Genomic DNA, 18,825 nt, shown 5'->3' with positions numbered 1-18,825 from the left:
CTGCATTTCTATGCCTTGCATCTAGCTTCTAAAAGAACATGTTTTCCAGCTGTTAATAAACAGTACTTTAGCATTATTTTGAGCTTCACATGAGAGAGAAATAAAAGTCTTTCTTGATAGCAAGGTGGTTTTTTTTCTTTTCACTGACGTTTTAGGGAGTTTGCGGTCTCCAGGAACAGGCGAGACGAGAGCTAAGGAAACCGAATTTTTCCTTGACAACCAACACGGCTAATAGCGAATTACGCACGTAACGAAAATAATACTCCCAAGCACTCATACGTTGCTTTACCGCGTGCAAAGGCTTAGAATTTCCTTATTTTTTGCTTGGTCATTGAGGTTATTTCCTCAATTAAACCAGATCAAGTTCAAAATACATTGTATTCACAAAGAAATACACCTTTTAAACATGAATAAACCACACGTGGTGAGATTAGCAGTGTTGTTTATTCTCAGTCGGAGCCCCGCGGTGTTTTCCATTTTAGACTTTTTTTTAAATTTTGCGCACAAGAGGGCTTGTTTGCCTCGAGGTATTGACGCAATTCGGTCCTATTCAGTCCTGGAGTTCTATGAGCAACTGAATGAATTGGACAATAAGGTTTGTATAGAAGATTAAGAATGACTAGAGGATGAAGCTTTTCTTCTTCCGTTTAGAAAATCGATTGTTAAATGATAATGAGGCATTTACGTAAACAGAGTGAAAAGAAAATTTGCCTTTGATTGAAACTTCAGCGTATAAACCGCGACGGGTTATTTCTATCTGTCTCTAGTTTTGCTGGCATTTGGTTCAATTCTGTCAAGAGATGTGTGCTTAAAAGATTCTAAGAACAAATTGGACTTTAACTAAAAACGCGGTTTATCATCAAAACCTGTAATCAATTTCAGTTGTCCCGAGTAATAATGTTTTCAATTGCAACTTCGGATAGGCGGAATTGTTTTAAGCCGTAGGCAAAATTTGGAGAACTTTTCCACTCGGGTCGATAAATCAATAGGTGTCAAAAATATGTGCTCAAAAATTAAGACCTGTACCTCAAATTTGAATTTCCATGCAAAACATGGAAAACACCATCACGAATTATTTTCGCATTACTTTAATAATCTGCTTTAATGCAGTGGCAGGTAGTCAGAAACAACGAAAGCGATTTTATTCAGACTTCCAATATATAGTATATTCGATATTAAAAGTTTGAAGAGCAAAAAAAAATATTTTAAATGATTGAAAAATTTCCATTGTTTTACGCTCGCGTGATGTCCTTTCCGTTTGAAAGTAAGGATATTAATTGTACGCGAGTTTCAGTCGGAGATAAGGCCAATATAGGTGTGTAACAAAGCACATGTTCAACTCTATTGCACGGCACTTAAAAGATGTCGGAGATTGAACAAGTCTTGTCTGATACTTGATTTTCTCGTGAACGCTTTTAAGAGTTATAAATCACATTTTTACGGGAATTTCCAAATCTTTAGTAGCCAACTTTTTTCGGGAACTATAGAAGTCTATCGCATGTTTCGACTCAGCCTTGTTTGTCCTTCCATGTAAATAAATACTGTCAATAGTCGTGCCGCCTTTTTGCTAATAGATTTTTTTCGCCTCTAGAGGGTAAATGCCAAAGCGCCATTCAACCTAATACACTTAAAACACCCGTTTCGACTCCCCCATAAATGTATCTTCTATTATTTATGTTCCTTTGTTATCGGTAACAGCGTCAACTCATTTTTCCTGCTCGCAAAAAGTAACAGATTGTCAATTCTGCGTTCAATTTTTGTGACAATACAGACTTTGAACGTGAAATCCGTAGAACTGTTTGAATTTGACGTAAAACGTTGTCTTGATACCTCACTATCAATACATGTTTACCGCCCTAAAAGCACAAGCGCCATTTTTTTAAAACATCTAAATTGACCGCATTTTAAGAGAGCGTTGTGTGTCTCGGTTAAGCTTTTTGCATCTATTTCTTGGTGACTTAAGGATGTGTATAACACACAAACAACATACAACTAAGACCCGACATTATCTTCACTTCTTATTCCATGCTACTTGTCTGATGTCCAAAGAAACCACGTGAAATTGTTTGAAAAGGTTTTCTGAACCGATATTTTCATTAACCGTTATGTGTTTATGAATTATCCATTAACTAAGGTTTTTAAGCAGCCTAGCGTGATAATAGCTAAATACACTTTTGAAGCTTTTCACGCGATCCAGCCTTATTTTCGATTGTTTTGATTGGAAAACAATGGGGACTTTTTGTTATGTAAATACGCCAAATATGCGCGACAGGGCGCGGACAGGCTAAAGGAAGTCTGACTTTGATATCACAAGTAATAGACAGTGGAACAGCTCGACAACTGAAGCAGGACCAGATTATCACGTCGGGGTTTACAAGCTCCTAACAACAAGAGATCCTCAGGTAGGCTTGTTTGAAAGCTATTGGTAAAATTTTAGACAGTTGTAAAGATTTTAATTTTGCAATCCGTTTTTCTGGAAAGGAGGCCATTCCACGAGGCTTTTAAAGTCAATCCACTGCTTTTAGCGACAGTGAAGTGATCGACTCAGGTGAATATTGTTTTTCGTAAACAAAGCATATTTCGTCTCCGCTCGTTACTTGGCTCCACAGAGTACCTTTTCAGAACAATTTTCACATCCAGTTTCAATAATTCCTGTTTAGTGCAAAGAAAGAAAAACAAATCTGTAGACAGTCATTATAAATATTCTTCACCTGTAATTTTGACCGCGAAAGGGAACGAAGTCGTATTCCTTTGGTGCAACAAGTTAAGTAGAAAAAATTAATGAACCATTTGCTTATCTGAGCATTGAAAAGCAGGACCATTAAGGATTGATACCGTAGACCTTCGCTGGTTTCCCGTACAAAATCTCGCAAGCGCACCTTTCTGAGCTACGTATCTTCCAGAGGAAAGATTATCAACTGTGGATTTCGATGAAAGAATCGCATTTTAATTTGATCACATTGGATGGAGCGAGTGGAGAAGTTTTAGGACAGTAATATGTCAAGCTTGTGACGTACCAGTCACTATAAGTGATGGGATTCAGAATTAATGCTGTACTCTGCGTTGAAGGTTTTTTTTGTTTTTGCTGGCCTTGTCTTTCACCGAATCAATGATATTTCACTTTCATTTTGTGTTCTGATTGAAGTTTTCAGCTATGAATGTCAATACATGTCTTCAAGTATGTCTTCAACGCTCAGTGATAACTCACTTGCACAGATAAACAAGTAACGTAGAAATACGTTTCTTTTTAAGTCGTTAAATTACTGACACTGGGGAGATGTCTAAACTGGGTTTTCTGTGGGCACTCATGGTGGGTGGATCATTTCCGCGGAGTATGCTTGAGTTCGAAAGCCAAGGCTTATGTTTAGTGATCTTAAATATTTGGATAAAAGTGAGTGATAAAAAGTTGGAGTTTCCTCTTATGAACGAGAAGAAATACGAGCTCCAGCAATCATTACTGAAATGGAAACAGATTGATGGTTTCGGTGAGATAAAACAGTTGGTTTGGGTACCCAAAAAAAGGCAAGTAAGATTTTATGAAAGATAACAGCAGCACATAAATTCGGGGACAAGAAAAAAACTAAACTAATTTCTGTCACTGTAACATTCGGGTGAAGAATTCCAATTAGAATAATCTGTTACTTTACACAAATGTCCTTTGAAAAGGCCACAGACGTTACGGGAAAACGGAGAGACCGCAATCGAAGTCGTAGTTAATTTCTTCAAGAATGCTCTTGAGTTTGCTACACCAAGAAAAGGTTAGTTGAATGTAGAAAAGCACTGAGCCGCTGCTATATACATAGGACGTAGGCTGAAATCTTTTTGAAACTGAAAAGGCCGAGGAAGTTTTCATGATTCGTTAGGCTGTATGGTACAGTGCATAATGTATTTGAGGAAAGTATCATCCTTATGTTGTTTATTCCCGCAGCTCCACGGTCGTGTTAAGAGAGTTTTTTGGTTGAAAACTTCTCCGGATACGTATTTACAGCTTCAACTCAAGGCCAAGTTAAAAAGTTTTGTCTTCAGTATTTCACTCAGTGGAACAGTGACCGTTTAGGCAAATTCCCGTAAGAACAGAACACACACCCGGAGAGCTTCCGATTTTAATTATCGAATAAGTAGATTGCACAAGCATTCACGAGTTCGCTGATCTTTTTCTTTGTGTGCGTCAGCTTGTCATCATATGAAAAAAATACGTTATTATGCAGTTTCTAAGCAATCGCTGCCCTGTTACAAAAACCGCGCTTTCGGATCAATCGATGACATGAGACAGTTTGTGATTCATCACAATACTCTTTCATCCGACAAGAATGTAACTTTTGTAAATCCTCAGTTTCAGCTTGGAATCCTGGTTACAAATCTTCCCGTGTCGAACTAACCAGGGAAAACTGCTACTTTGAGGTTTCCTTGAAACAAACGGTTTACTCCTTCCGTCCCGTCCGCAATCAAAGGCTTTACCGCGCCACAATGTCTATCAACTTCATGACGGAAGACATCCTTTAGAACGCCATTTGTTATTTTTATTAGATTATTACGCAAGTGGCTTCAAGATATCGTGTAATTGCCACGGTGTTTTGCGAATGCTTGCCGCGAACATGATTGGCTATTCCATGCATCTTTGTCATTTCTGTGACTAACATTCCTCGCACACGTGTGTTGTAGCATTCTGAGTATACTCGGGAATAAAACAAATTTTCTTATTAAATTATGCATGGTGGAAAAGTAAATAACATTTGTTTCTTGTGATATAAAACCACAAAAAACTGACCAGATGCAAACAAGTACACGATTCTCTTGTCGTTTGGTATAAACTGATAGTGGTAAATTACGCCTGTTGACATCCTCTTTTTAAAATGCTTGTTAGATGTGAAGAAAAACAAAAAAGTTCAGAATCTTCAAAAATATCTTCACGTGCAATCTCGACAAAGAGTTTCGCTCAATCGCTGCAAGAAAGTTGTAGTTTTTAACTAATTCAACGCATAAATAGCAATTTGCTTCTGACCTAAAAAGCCTATCCAACGCATCTTTATACCGTAAACTGTAGCAAACTTCAGAGAGCTTGATCATTGGTCCGCACTTTGAGAACTTCATATCTGCCAGAAAAAAGCTTATTAGCTTTTGAATGCGATGAAATTTTTGTATTTTAATTTGATTCCAGTGCAAAGCGGGTGAAAAACTCCAAGGTGAGTATCATTCGTTGGAGCGCTTGACAAAGCAGTCACGATAGGTGATACGATTTGGAATCAAGACTCGGACTCGGGCTAACAAGTTCCCTTGATCCCTTGAAAATTCCACTTTTCTCTCATGTCCCCCATTGATAAATTCCGTCGTTCTCTAAAATTTTCATCCCTTGTTCCCTCAAATTAATCCCAAAAATATCTCCTTGAAATAAATTATTATGTTCCTTTGTTCCCCAAAACCCCTGGGAGGCCCTCGTATGGGTTGGAAAGTCTTAAAAGCACCTCGTTGAGATTAAAGTGTGGTGGGATACTGGAGTTTTCTTTTATTAGTGATTAGAATTAGATAGGCCATTTGGAACTATCATGGTATGGATATAGAATGATGTTTTCGGAGATAAAATTGTAGTTTTGGCAGGAGCCCTGAGTTTTGAGTATGAAGAAAGATCACGTACAATTTTCCGATAGGTAACAGCAGTTCCCAAATTTAGCACTGACACTGTATTCAGCTATAGAAACCGAACAGATGAAACTAGGTTCAGGTCTACACACATCCCTTGAAAATGCGTTTTAACACGAAAACGACATTCTGAAGTATTGCTGTCATGTCTTTGTTGACTGCCCCTGAGATTAGGAAGAAAGGTAACTGCGACACTTCCATGAAGGAAGGCGAAGTTCGCATTGAAAATATAGACGGCATACTGACGCTGCTCTGTGCTGAAATCTCTGTAAAGCTTGTAAACTAAAAGCGCTAGAAGTTTCGCTAACGGGTTTCATGATTTGCTGGGCTGTTTGGTACAGAGGGTGATTCTTTACAGCCGGAAAAGTTGCATCCTAAAATGTTTATTTACTTACTACAGTCCATTTGAGACTGTTCAAATATTTTGTTTTCTCCAGCGCAATTCCAACGTAAAGAAGACATGAGTTAAAAAATACATGGTACAAGTTGCTATGCAAACTTTGCTCTCTTATGAAAACCGCGCTTTTGTAGACCGACTAGAGACATGCGATGTTTAGTGATCCAAAGTTATTCATACACGGTACTTATTTTAAGGCCCTATTCCCTCTGAGGAGAGCTAGGACTAATGATGATGATTTTTTTTTATTTTTTCACTTCCGATGCCTTTAAAAATCTTCCTGGGTAGAAAAATCATTTTGTAATTTCATATCATGGTAAATGGTTTGAGCCCAGGAGTATCAGTAGTTATTGAACTAATAATTTCATATGTTGTGTGGAGGAGTTTAACTGCGCCCTGTCCACGATAAAAGCCTGAGGTGTCTTCTACCTGTCTCCATCTCGGGAGACTTCGTTTAGATCGCCGTTTGTCATTTTAAATGTATCATTCTGAAATGGCTTCGAGATATTATGTAATTGCATCTGTTGGAAAGTTGCTATGGTCATTAGCGAATAGTGTTCGCGAATATGATTGGCTCTTCTATGCATCCTTGTCATTCAGCGATTGGCAACGCTCGCACACTCATGTCGTTATATTCGGAGCATAATCAGATTTAAACAGCAAAATTCTGCGGTCTCTTTACGATGAAAAAGAAGTAATTCAATTTTATTTTATTGTGATAATAAGGAAATTAAGCCTGGCAAAAACAATTGGACTGTAATTCGCTTCTTGTTTTCTACAGGCAAATAGTCAACTCTTTGTTTATTTTATTTCTCTTGTGTGTCTCACAAACTGCGGCGCTGGAATAAAAAACTGACTTGGATAGTGAGCTTATTCATCTTATTGATTTTGTTTAATTTTCATATGTAGCGGTTAATTTTTCCAAACTAAGCTGACAAGTTTAGTTAACCTGCCTTGCCGCCTTTCATCCGGACGTTATTTCAACCAAAGTTCAGAGACAAAAAATTACCAAATTCATTTTGCAAAAGATTGAAAAACAAGTACATATTACTGATGGTTAATACTTAAATGTTTAAAATGAAGACGTCCATGTAAAGACCTGAACTGAAGTTACTGAGTGGAGTAATTATTTACACTGAACTTGGGAGTAAACAATTTTAGGTAGAGCTTTCTTGACTTATGTCTTGACTAATGGAAATGACGCTTAACAGGCACATTGTGGATTTTTTGCTTTTGAGAGAAAGGGAGCATGACAATTCGGATAATTGGTTGCTTTGCTTGGACATTCGATTCAATTGAACTGTCTTCATTGTCTGCCTTTATCAAAAGCTCCCTCTCTCCGTGCATTCTTTGTAAATTACCTTGTCAGGTTGTTATACAATAAACCGCCTTGTAATAGGCCCATCTACCTGCGAACAAAATGTTACTTTTCTCCGGATATAAGTTCCCCTCTAGTTTAAAACGAAATGAATTCTATTATTATTATGCTCTAAAAACCAGTATATGAAATTGTATGTGTATTTCGATCAACACTATTGTGGGGTCATTTCGAAAAGTTTTGTTGTTCCGCTCATAAGGCCCCCCTCCCCCCAATTCAAAGATAAGCCCCTTTGTTTATGAGCCCATCCAAAACCCCTTACGAAGTTGTATAAGCCCAAAGCTTAAAAGCTCCAATTAATGGTATCCCCGCCTTTGAGTGGTTAAGAAAACACCTTCACACAAGCAATAATGACCGCTACACAGATGATCAGATAATTTTGTCACTTTTCCGACAGATATATTCTAGTGCAAGCAGAATTTCGCAACAAGGTTGATGAGGGGAGAGCACTATTTTAACACTCTAGTCAATCCTACTGAATATTGAAATAAATGAACATTTCTGACTGATTTTGCGGTACTTCTACTTAGATAACATAAAAAATTGGATTGCTTTGCCTTTGTCATTAATTTCTATGTGGCAATGTAGTGATTTTGGCGGGAATGTTGATTCATCCAGGAAGGAAGCGCGAGAGTATGTAGGGTGTAATAGGCCGTACTTCACTGTTTATATTCTGTATAGTACTTGAGACCAAGTTTTTGAAGTGTAGTGCATCTGAGGGAATTGTGCCGGAGAGATTTGGACAGGTTTCAACAACAGTGTGTTGCGGCTTTTTTTCGCTGAAAAAGAACTCCATAGTGATGTAAATAACAGATTTAACAATGCGCGAAGTAAAACTGATTTGACAATTTCAGTCAAAACCAGTAGGAACTGATATGGTTTACGGAACTTTTAGTATTTTTTAAGACATATGGCGGCCTAATCTAGACTCTTCTGCTGCACTCCGTATTAACCATTGGGCGAGATCTAGCCCTAAAAACAGCCAAGCTTATTCGTTCATTTTCTAATCAAAAGATATATTTGGACATTTTAGGCTGCAAGGGAAACAATTACAATGACGTTATTATTTGGAAAGCCTTGGGGCAAACGCGTCACTACTCACACAAAGTCGACCACAACGGAAGTCTAATATTAATTTTATTCAAAATCATTAAATATTCTTTTCACAATTGTCATGATGCAGTCATGCCTACGTATAAAGTATCAAATGACTTTCTTCCTTGGTCAAATGTTGTGACAAGCTGTTCTGCAACAAACGCTTTGATCTGGGAGAAGCCATATCAGAACATAACAACCTTCACGAGAGTGTTACAGGACGATATTAAGGTCTGTTCATTTTTTTTTTTTTTGACATGTTCTAAACAGTGGCATTCCTTTCGGGGTAAGAGAAGGAAGTATACGCAGAAGAATTTACTGTCATCAGTGGCCACCGTACAGGAAACAGAACATTTCCTCTCCCCTTTTTTTCAAGGATGGTGTATTCTTTTGAATTGAATGGCGATGGTCAAAACGTTTAGCTTATCTTTACAATTTTAGTGTGTACTACTCTAGGGCGGGTGATTTACACTTAAACATACCGCTGTAAAACTCAGAAGTAAGCTTCTGAAGAGGAATTTCTAAATTAGGCGAGCGAAATTCTGTCCTTCTGACAGACAATATTCATATAACAAAGAGAAAAGTGCCATGAAGTTTCCAGCCCGAATTTCTAAAAGTTACAAAGTTGGGCCTGGTCTTTTAGTTGACTGATTTTCAACGCAGTAGTCCTAACTTTCTAGCTTTACGAATGTGTGTGTCTTCATACTCTCGATTCCCATCATATAGTTTATTTGTGCGGTCCGGTGGCTAAAGATATCAGAAAGGTAAAAAGGTCGTTAAAAAAACTGAACCTAAGCTTCTGACGCGTGTTTAACAAGCCTTTTCCTATTTCCTGTTGATTACACTTTACGTTTTCTAAATGAAAAAAGATCATCTTCCCTTAAAACCGAACGATTTTGGGGAAGTAGTTATGAAAAATTCTTAGCTTAATTTCTTCTAACAGCATCAATACAATGTTAAGCGGACAATACAGTTCACAAAGAAAAATTGAAAATTCTCATCTAAGCGATGTTATCTCATTGGGTCTGACACCAAATTTGTAGAATTAACACCAAAAGAAACTGCATTTTAATCAGTACTAAACTAAACTTATTAACCTTCGTTGTTTCCTTAATATGACATTTTTTCTTCAAATAATGAGAGTTGCAGGAAAAAAAAATGGCAATTTACGACGTCGAGATTTTAAAACCCATCTATCTTATGGATTTCATTTACTCATTCCAGTCCTGCAGTCGACCACAGCGTAAATATTTAACACGCTCATCCGAGCAGAATTGCATAGTAATGCACAGGCTCAGATCACGCTAGTTTGGATTATTAAAGTGAGGACTCTACTGATTGTATGGCGACAGAACGAGGAGCACTGCGGTATGAGCAGGTGATTTTAGCGGTGTTTGTCGAGCAAGTGCTTGTACAGATGGAAGCCTGTCAGCAGGGAGTCCGGCGCAGAGGCATTTGTTCCGGGTTGTCATAAAACTAAGAAAACGAATGGCGACGTTGACATCGAGTTTCATGGAAAATGTTCTTAGTCTACGCACTCTAAATAAACATAGGACCAATTTCGTTTTGAATGACTGTCCATGTTATATCGTGACTTTTTAACGACATTGCATAAGCATTTATAACGTTAATTGTGAACTATTTACATCCTTGCCATCGCTCGAAATCCTCTCACTGCTTTGCAAAAATAAACAATTGTCGTTGAAGTTCCTACTGCCCACTGTCTACAGGTATGTTTTGGAGCTTTTCAGCGAACCGACAACGATAAAAATAGACGTAGGGACTTTTTCTTTTGCTTTGTTGGTGGGTGTAACCGTCTGCGTAGGAGGCAGGGCTTCTCCCGGTACCATTTAAAGTTGTGGGCGGATGAAAACAAAAGATAGTTGTCGCTTGGGAAGGCAGAAAGACTCGGATTTGTAGGCTTTGTCCAATACTCTCGCCAGCGTGCCTAGCTTTTTTCTTTTATCCCTTTGTAACTTTAAGTTCACGCGAAGAAAACGCACGTAAAGAAAACGAAAGACTAAAATACTGAGTTCTGACTCCATAAACCGTGACCAACCATCTTTAGATAGGAAACGCAGTAAAAAGTTGGCTACCAGTGACATTGTCACTAAAAGATAAGAGCTTGAAAAATACAGCGGAAGAGAGGTAAGCCAAGAGTTTTTCCCATTTTCTCTCATTGTAGAGAGTTCTTCGCCACTTCTCGGTACGTTATTTGAGATTCTGTCTCAGAAACACTTGTAGAATATTACGAAAAATGCTTCAAGGCAGAATACTGTTTAGTCAGTTATATCTAAAGCCAAATTTTTCACAGGGAACGTTTTAGATAATTAGGGGTGAGCTGGTAATTCCTAATATCGCCGCTATTTTGGATTAATCGTGTACTTTCAATAAATGTTTAACTAACTGTCAAGAGGTCCCGTAAAGGTGTGGCAGTCAGAAACTATCGAGACGCGAGTCACTTGAAAATCAATTCGTTTACGAGGCTTTTCGTGTTCAGAGCGTCTTCCATGTAGGCATGTCAATCATGGAATTTCCTCCAAGTTTTATTGTGAATGTAAAGGATGTTCTTGAGACAAGAATACTGGAAATTCTTGAAAAAATTCGGCTTCATCTTCGGGAATGCAAATTCAAGTTGTTGTTCAAAGACTTGAAAGGCATGATCTTGACAAGTTTGAATTCACACACACAATACCTCATTTCCTTCTTCAATTTATCGTCTGAAGGGAATGGTAAAAAGATCCCTCAAAAATAGAATCACAATTTATTGAACATGTGAAATAAATTTCAGTCAATCAACAACTCTTGTTTCTATTTTGAGCTATGTGCTTTGCTAATCATCCATTCATCGACCTTGGATGACCTCACGTAAGAATCCTGAAAACCACCCAATCAGAGCGAACTTTAGCATCTTGATATGTGCTTGCTAAATTTGGCCACTGTCGTTTGCTCTCACAGGAGATAGACTACAGTGCGACATTTTGTCCGGAATGTTTTCTATTCCCTCCCACCCACCCACCCAAAGCGCTTGCCCACTCATAGGTCGTAATTATATAGTTCGCCAAAGGGCTTTTCCAATCATCTAGGATATTTTGAAATACCACTTATATCGTAGGGCGACATCAGTTTTACACCTAGGTTTGTAATGTACACAATTAATAAAAACTCCTGGCATAACATGTAAATCTTGAGGGTTCAAGCATCACTTTTAGTTGTATTCAATAGATGCGTTAATTGTTAAGATGAGCAATGGGACTCTTAGAATAAGTACCTCTTTTGAGGTTTCTTTGTGTACACTCGAATTAAAATTACCAAAACGAACACTTATAACTTTTAGAGGAATAACATACCACATTTGAGGTGGTTTAGACATGTCAATTTATTGAAGGATCTTTACGATTCTCAGAGACACTAAGTATGTTACTTATCTGAACGAACTATAGAAACTAAGTACCTCGCTTAAGTTTTTTTATGTAGATTAGAACACCCTGCCAGTCTAGTAATAGATACTTGGGATCATAATTCACAATTTATACTTTTATATTGTTACCGTTCTTTGCAAGTTCTGTTTAGGTTGGTCAAATAAACATGGGAATGGGGATGAAGTGCTCCTCTCGTCACACTCTTACCCCCATAGACTCGACTTTCGGAGCCCAACTCCCTCCAATTTTCCCCCCTGGAGTTAGGTCAGTGGAGGCCCACTCCCTCCTCTCTACCCAGGAATGTTTACAGTGGCCCTGGGTGAAAGCTTACTCCCTTCTCTCCATCCACTGTCTACATCTCCTTGGGTTGTAGGTTTTGTTTTCTTGACACTCCAGGGGTCCATGGGGCTAAAATATTAACTGAGCACTCTGTTACCCACTTCCCCATTTTCAGCCACACAAAGTTGTTGTTGTCCTTATTTTAAAAGAAGCAAGGGGAGGTTGATTAATTATCTAATTGTTTAATTAAACAGATTTTCGAACCTGCAAAGCCTTAAAAAATAGCAATTACGCCTAGTAAAGCGTAATTGATAATCTATACAAACGAGGTTATTATGTTATGAAATGTGGTAGAATTTGAAGCCAGATTAAGATAAGACAATCTTAAGTGTCTAAGTACTTGAACTTGTAATCAAATAAAAGTCTGCCGTCTATCAACGCCCACTTTACAGCGATAGTGTGTATAACTTGCCACGGGCAGAGTGCAAAGTCGTTTAAATTATCGACGCAAAGAATTTTAGGATCTTTCGTCCTACTCCTTTCCCTAATCTGCACGCTAAGCTGGACCTTAATTTTTGTAATATAAATTATGTATGTTATTTATATACTTATTTATTTATTTTATTTTTTCGGAGATTCTACCATTGATCATTGTGCTAGTTTTGAATCGGAAGCAAAATTAAGTTCATGTATGTATGTAACCTTATGTCGAGCACTTCAGCTGTTTATTAATCGACCTTGAGCTGAATATGGAAAATCATACGTTCATAGTACCCAGACAGCCTGACTAAGCTTGCGATTTTCGACAAAGATGCAGCGGCGACTTCGGAGTGTTCGTACTAGGTTCTGATTGGTCAACAGAAGTCGGAAATTCTTCGGTACTTTACGAGGATCTCCAAAAACCGGCAGTTTCGCAACGTTTTATTTGGTGGTTGCGGCAACTCGTCTCTGGTGGAAAAAGAAACGTTTGTATTGGCAAGGTTAGGTTGCGCTCTGTTTGCTTTTAACGCTTAGTTGTAGTCATGTAACGTGGGTTCTGTGTATAAATTCATTTCGTTCTCCTGTATCTACTCAGTTTTCTGACTGAGCAACTTACTCGTGTCGGTTGAGCTGTTTGGTTAGTCAAAACGCCTTGTAAGATCAATCGGGATTTTTCTAGCACCAATTTATTCGTCAAAGGAAAGGATTTTTTCATGGACGACTGCGTTCACATCGCGTGATTCGATTCCCCCAGTCGACCTCAAATTGCATTGTCCATGGATAATTTCTTTTAATGGTTTTGAAAACATCGCAGCTTTTAGAAGGATAGAATATGGCTGGTAAAGGCAAAACAGGACGTGTATGCTATTAACGAAATAGTATTGGACCCATTGGTGGCAGGTGCTGGTAGATATTGGTCTTGCGTATTCAACGGATAACAACAACGTAGATGAACGAAAATGAAAGGTTTCTAATTCTGTCTCTAGTAACATGTTTAGTAGCTGCACTCAAACACAACAGCACAGAACAATGCCTGTCGCAAGAAGCTCGGAAGTTGTAGTCGAGATATGTAGATAGATGGGGACAATGGAGCAGATATTGAAGCCTGCACGTGGAACCAGCATACATTTGAGTTAATTTAAAATGCAACTCTAATATTTCCCCATCGACAGGATAAATATATGACATATTTTCCACGTGTCTACCGACATCCATATTTACTCGTCAGTCTAACAACAGTGACGGTCATGTATTTGGACAGAAAGATTCCAGATCATTCCTACGTCGTGGAGTTGATGGGCGGAGGTTCGAGTGCTCAGTGTTTTATGCTGCTTAGATCACTTTCAATGACTTTGCTTAATTTGCTTGAATTGTAATTCCGATGAGCCCACTGTTTCTTGTTCAAAAAGCATACAGTGTCTTTCCTTGGTACTGCAGGCTTTCTAAGTCGATAGAGTGGTTTTTATTTTGAATGACGAAAAGAAATTGGTTTTGCATCAACTATGCTACACGATTGGCTTAAAAAAAAAAAAAAACTCGCGCCACTTTCTCACCCAATCAAATGTAAAACCAAAACCAATCGAGACTCGCTCGTACTCATTTTCCCGCGCTTTGCGTCAGCTACATGTAACTACTTTTTCTGTCTTAATTGGTTCACTGTTTTGTCCTTGTCCTTTGTGATTGACCAGGATGATTACTTTGGTTTTGGTTTTACGACATAGCCAAGGTTTCACTCCTTTAAAACTCTCTTTAAACTCTTGTTTCAGCTGAAGGCGGTAAAGAAGCAGTTTTTCGTTGTTGTGCCATGTTTCTGAACGTCCCTCCCGCATGCCCTACAGAAGTGTTTCACTACTTCAAAGAACGTCCTATTCCGCTAACAAAGTGCCGCGATTGGCTGGATAAAGAGTTTTTTCAGCGTTGTGAGGAGCTACTTCAACATCAGTGGACGTCCAAGGGATCCTTTGTTACTAAGAGCAAAGAAGAAAAGGTAAATCCCGATAATTAAGACGAATTCCGCTTAAAGTTCGAACAATAAGTGCAAAAATTCTTTACTGAAAATCTACTCACAGCACGGTTACTTTTAAAATACTATTTAAAACATCTCGCTGTAATTCATTTCTCTAGGTGACCCCGCGATTAAATCCCCAAGCATTCTCGAGAAATTTAATGTCAAACCTCGCAAGAATGCTTAATGCGTGTGTTATTGTGTTTTCAACTAACGCGAAACGTCCGTTTTTATTGAAATACGGATAACTCCAAGCTCAATTTTCTTTCGCGGGGTCAGCTTGAGAGCTTACGTCTCGATAAGATCTTCTTACCTTTATTCAAAATTTTAGCATGTAATGGTGTTTTTTTGGCAATTTTATTTTTGCCATTATTGCTCGAATGTTCTGCGGAAATCATCTTAATTATTATAGTTACTGTAAAGCGAGACCATCACCGAATAATCCATTCGGCTAATTTAAGGTGTGAAACTGATGAGCACCTGCTGCGTTGTATCACACAAGTGATACCCACAGTCAGAAGAATAGACTAACAACGGAGATATTTGCGTCATTGGAGGAAACATTGCCGGATTTTATCACACATACAAAAAACATGGAAACCAAATGTGGATTCTTACCTGTCGCACTATCAAGTGACCCTTTCCTAGGCGTCATGACAACGGATACTGACTAGCCTGTTCTTTTCCCTTTCTTCTACAAATAAGGAAAAAGAAACAATCAAAACCACTACCAGTTTGAAAAAACTACAATGAACTGAACGATTCTGGTTCAAAAAGCATCTAATAGAGAAGGCCTTTTGCTGCATTTTTGGTCAAAACGCTGCTAACATTATGACGAAGTACCTTCTCTCATACACAAATGCGACCTAAATGCACCTAGTTAAAAGTTAATTCTTAAAGTAAATTGTGTTTCCTGTAGCTTTTCGAGATTATCCGGGAAACCACGGCAGTTTGAAATAGTCTCTCCGACGTGTCAATTTCAGATCAAAACCTCGCGCATGCGTAGCTCATGATGACACTCCTATAATAGCTTCAGTGTGCTTGCATAGTCATTTTTAAGAAACATAGCCCCTTAATTTTTGGTCTCCATTGACGCATACCGGTATATCTTTTGACTTGTTCGCTTTTCAAAGTCCTACCATGGTATGGTTGTTGTGCCGGGTCCATAGCACGAAGTAACTAGGAGTATTGCTGGAGTGCTCCTTGTCCTGTATGAACTGCTAGTCATCGTTGGCTATATCAGATCACCGGTACTCTTTAATACCTCCGGTTTGAGGGAAGCGCTGTGAGAGTGGTGTCTTAACCACTAGTTCAACAACTTTTTTCCCAGTTCTATCTCATTCATTTTAGACGTGGTGCAATACATTAACAAAAGTTGCTTTCATGCCACCATCAAATCTCACTCACAAATCCTAATAACTAAAGTGGTCTCAAAACTGGCAGTCTTCCTTATTTTTTCTCACTCTTTCTTTTGAATGTTATGCATTGACTATCGCATGAAGCTTCACTCCCTCCTCTTCTCCCTGGATGAGACATCTGGCGATATGCACAGGTGCACTCGGTGCTTGCCTTTTTTTAATTCACCTCTGCTCTTTCTCTAAACAGAACACTAAATCAAGACTTGCCAGGCCCGTCAAGGCTTGAAATCTTTTTAGCTAAATTGACGTTTAACTCCAAACATAGAAACTTGAAAAATAATTTTAGTTGATCTATCACTGTCTGGTTCAGTTAGTTGAAAGAGTACCAGTTGAAACTCTATCGTGCTTGATCTTGTAATTACATATTCATCCTACAGATTCAAGTACCTTCGTTTACCTCTTGATTTCATGGCATGTTTGTTATGCTGCTGTGCTTAACTCCCATTCAAGCAACTTCCGCTTATTTTCCATGAGGTCCATGGCACGATATACATGTAATTAGCAGGCAATAGGACAAAAACACTTGAGACATTTGGAAATAATTGAAATCATACTGAAAACTCCTCTGGCTGGCAAATTTACTTGGCGCTCAATCTCGTAAGTTGGTCAATTGTTGGAATTTTATTCCCTTTAATTAAACAACGTATAATCTAATTAATATCCCAATCTGAGAATCACTTGTCTGCTTTACTGTATTCTCATCACATTTCGGTCCCTTTGGGTTGACGCATTTCGCATCACGCGGCATTAAGATTTAAAATTGGGTGCGGGAAAAATTTCCTCAACAACGTCGAATAAGGGAGCGAAAATGTGTAAAAATTTTAAGCAAAAAGCCTGAATCGCTAACCACGCCCAAGTACTTGCACTATTCTCGTAGCCTATCGGGTGAATGGACCTTTCAACCAAAGTGGCCAGCCTCAGGAAAACCGATTGCTACGCGATTTTTGTTGTTCTTTCCACACAGCAGCCTATTTCGATACTTGTGTGCTAATGCTTTGGGGAGGACAACAAGTGGAGCTATCATCCAGGGCAGGATATAGGAGGCAGAATGGCTGGGGAATAGGAAGACAAATCGAATTACACCGAAAAGTTAAACGATTTCCTCGCGTAATTACGTGCGACTGCAACAAAATCACAGATCACGGAGGACTCCTTTCACGGCTAATTATTACGTCATTGTTAAAGGTTATTTAGTGGGTCACGTCCGTTTACGAGGGAAAAAGTGATTTCACAATTCACGCCACAAAATCTTATGTCAATTGACGAATCGCAAAAGTGCTCTTTACCATTTTCACTTTAGCGAGTTCCTGCGGGAGAAACAAACAAAAAAAAACGTGAACCTTTAGCATTGGAATCTACTTCGGCTGAATGAAATAGCGGATTATTAATTTCGTTTTTTTTCCCTCTCGAGTTAATCTGCTGAAGTATTTAAGACTCCGTGTTACGAATACCACTTTCAAACATTGTTAAGTCGAGCGCTTTTTTGTTTTAAGTAAAAATTGACGTTTTCACCGCGCATTTTATAAATTCGTGTCTAATGTTGGAGCGTTGGCAAGGAAAGACAAACTTTACTAGAAAAGGAAATGTTTTTCCTTTTTACTGAAAACAGCATTTATGGATTCTCAGTTCTACTGTCGACAAAATTATTTCTGATGTGAGCGACATTGTAACATATATTGTTCTCAACTCTATCAGTATGATCATAAGACGGCCGTTTTTCAAGTAGAAAACGTGCCTGATGAATTCAAATAACTTACACTCACTTGACAAATGATTGTCTCGAGACCAAAACATTCATTACTTTAAAAGAAAATTATGATCTTTCATTATACGCAAGACAAAACATACGAGTTAAGCATTATTACAAATCTGCACTCATTTGTAACAGTCAATAAAGCAACGTGGTCCAAATTGTTAGCAGTTCTTTCTGTCAGGTTGCCCAACGGCAAAAATGTCTAGAAAGATGACAAAAGAAAATGAAGATAAACATGTTTTTTTTTTTATCTGTTAAACACGAATTAATCACTTGTCAAAACTTAACTCGCGTAACATAAGTATGCAATGACGGGTAACGGTTAGCAAGTGGATAAAATATAAAATAAAAGACAAGTTTTAAGTTTGAGTTCTTTAAACTCTTTCACCCCACGCGGTATATCACATAGGTCTTCCAGCAACCCTCTTCATCCCTTCTATCTTCTGCTTCTCTTTGTCAGTTCAAGCTTGCCTCTCTCTCAGCTCTCTTTCCGGCGTCCGTCGCCAGCTGTTCGTTGGCCGCCCCCCTTGAAGACAGCGAGGGCAGTCTGGGTAGCGTCTTGGCCCGTTTCGTGTTCCATCTTTTAAAGTCTATAAAGCTACCGTCCCCTTGTTGCAAATTCTTATTTTAATACTCTGCGGCATGTTTTGTTTGTTCCGTTCGAGACAATGGACCATAACAGCCATGATCTCAAACACAGCCTGTTGCGGTTTTGAGCAGATGGTCCGGTGTAGTCATAACATGGCGATAGGCGGAGCAAGTCGAGTGCATCTCTTGAGTTACTTTCAAACGGCTCGTTTAGTTACATGACGTTAATATTTTTGCCCACTTGAAATGACGTTTGTTGACTCAAATTTTTCACGCTGATTAAAATTTATCTTCTTTACGTCGTTTTCATCTCGATGGCTGTCAGTTTCCCATCTTGTGTTAACAGTTGTTTCTGTTTCAAGCTGATCAACGC

At 38.5% G+C, this 18,825-nt stretch overlaps 1 protein-coding gene across 2 annotated transcripts in view; it reads left to right on the top strand.

The window, feature by feature from the left end:
• Nucleotides 1-2,323: 2,323 nt before the first annotated feature.
• Nucleotides 2,324-18,825, top strand: part of LOC110069543 (homeobox protein Meis1-like) — a 39,147-nt gene continuing 22,645 nt past the window's right edge. Inside the window, exons 1-2 of one of the 2 annotated variants that reach the window (XM_020777071.2) lie at nucleotides 2,324-2,402; nucleotides 14,455-14,675. In XM_020777071.2, coding sequence (XP_020632730.2) covers nucleotides 14,493-14,675 — 183 coding nt within the window. In that variant the 5' untranslated portion in view covers nucleotides 2,324-2,402; nucleotides 14,455-14,492. Of the gene's footprint in view, nucleotides 2,403-14,448; nucleotides 14,676-18,825 lie in introns of those variants that run through there. The other variant, XM_089292857.1, reaches the window with a different exon arrangement.

The sequence above is a fragment of the Orbicella faveolata genome, unplaced genomic scaffold, assembly GCF_042242905.1.
Source record: "Orbicella faveolata isolate gen_17 unplaced genomic scaffold, um_ofav_v1 contig_24, whole genome shotgun sequence".
NCBI lineage: Eukaryota > Metazoa > Cnidaria > Anthozoa > Scleractinia > Merulinidae > Orbicella > Orbicella faveolata.
This window is presented reverse-complemented; position numbering and strand designations above follow the sequence as displayed.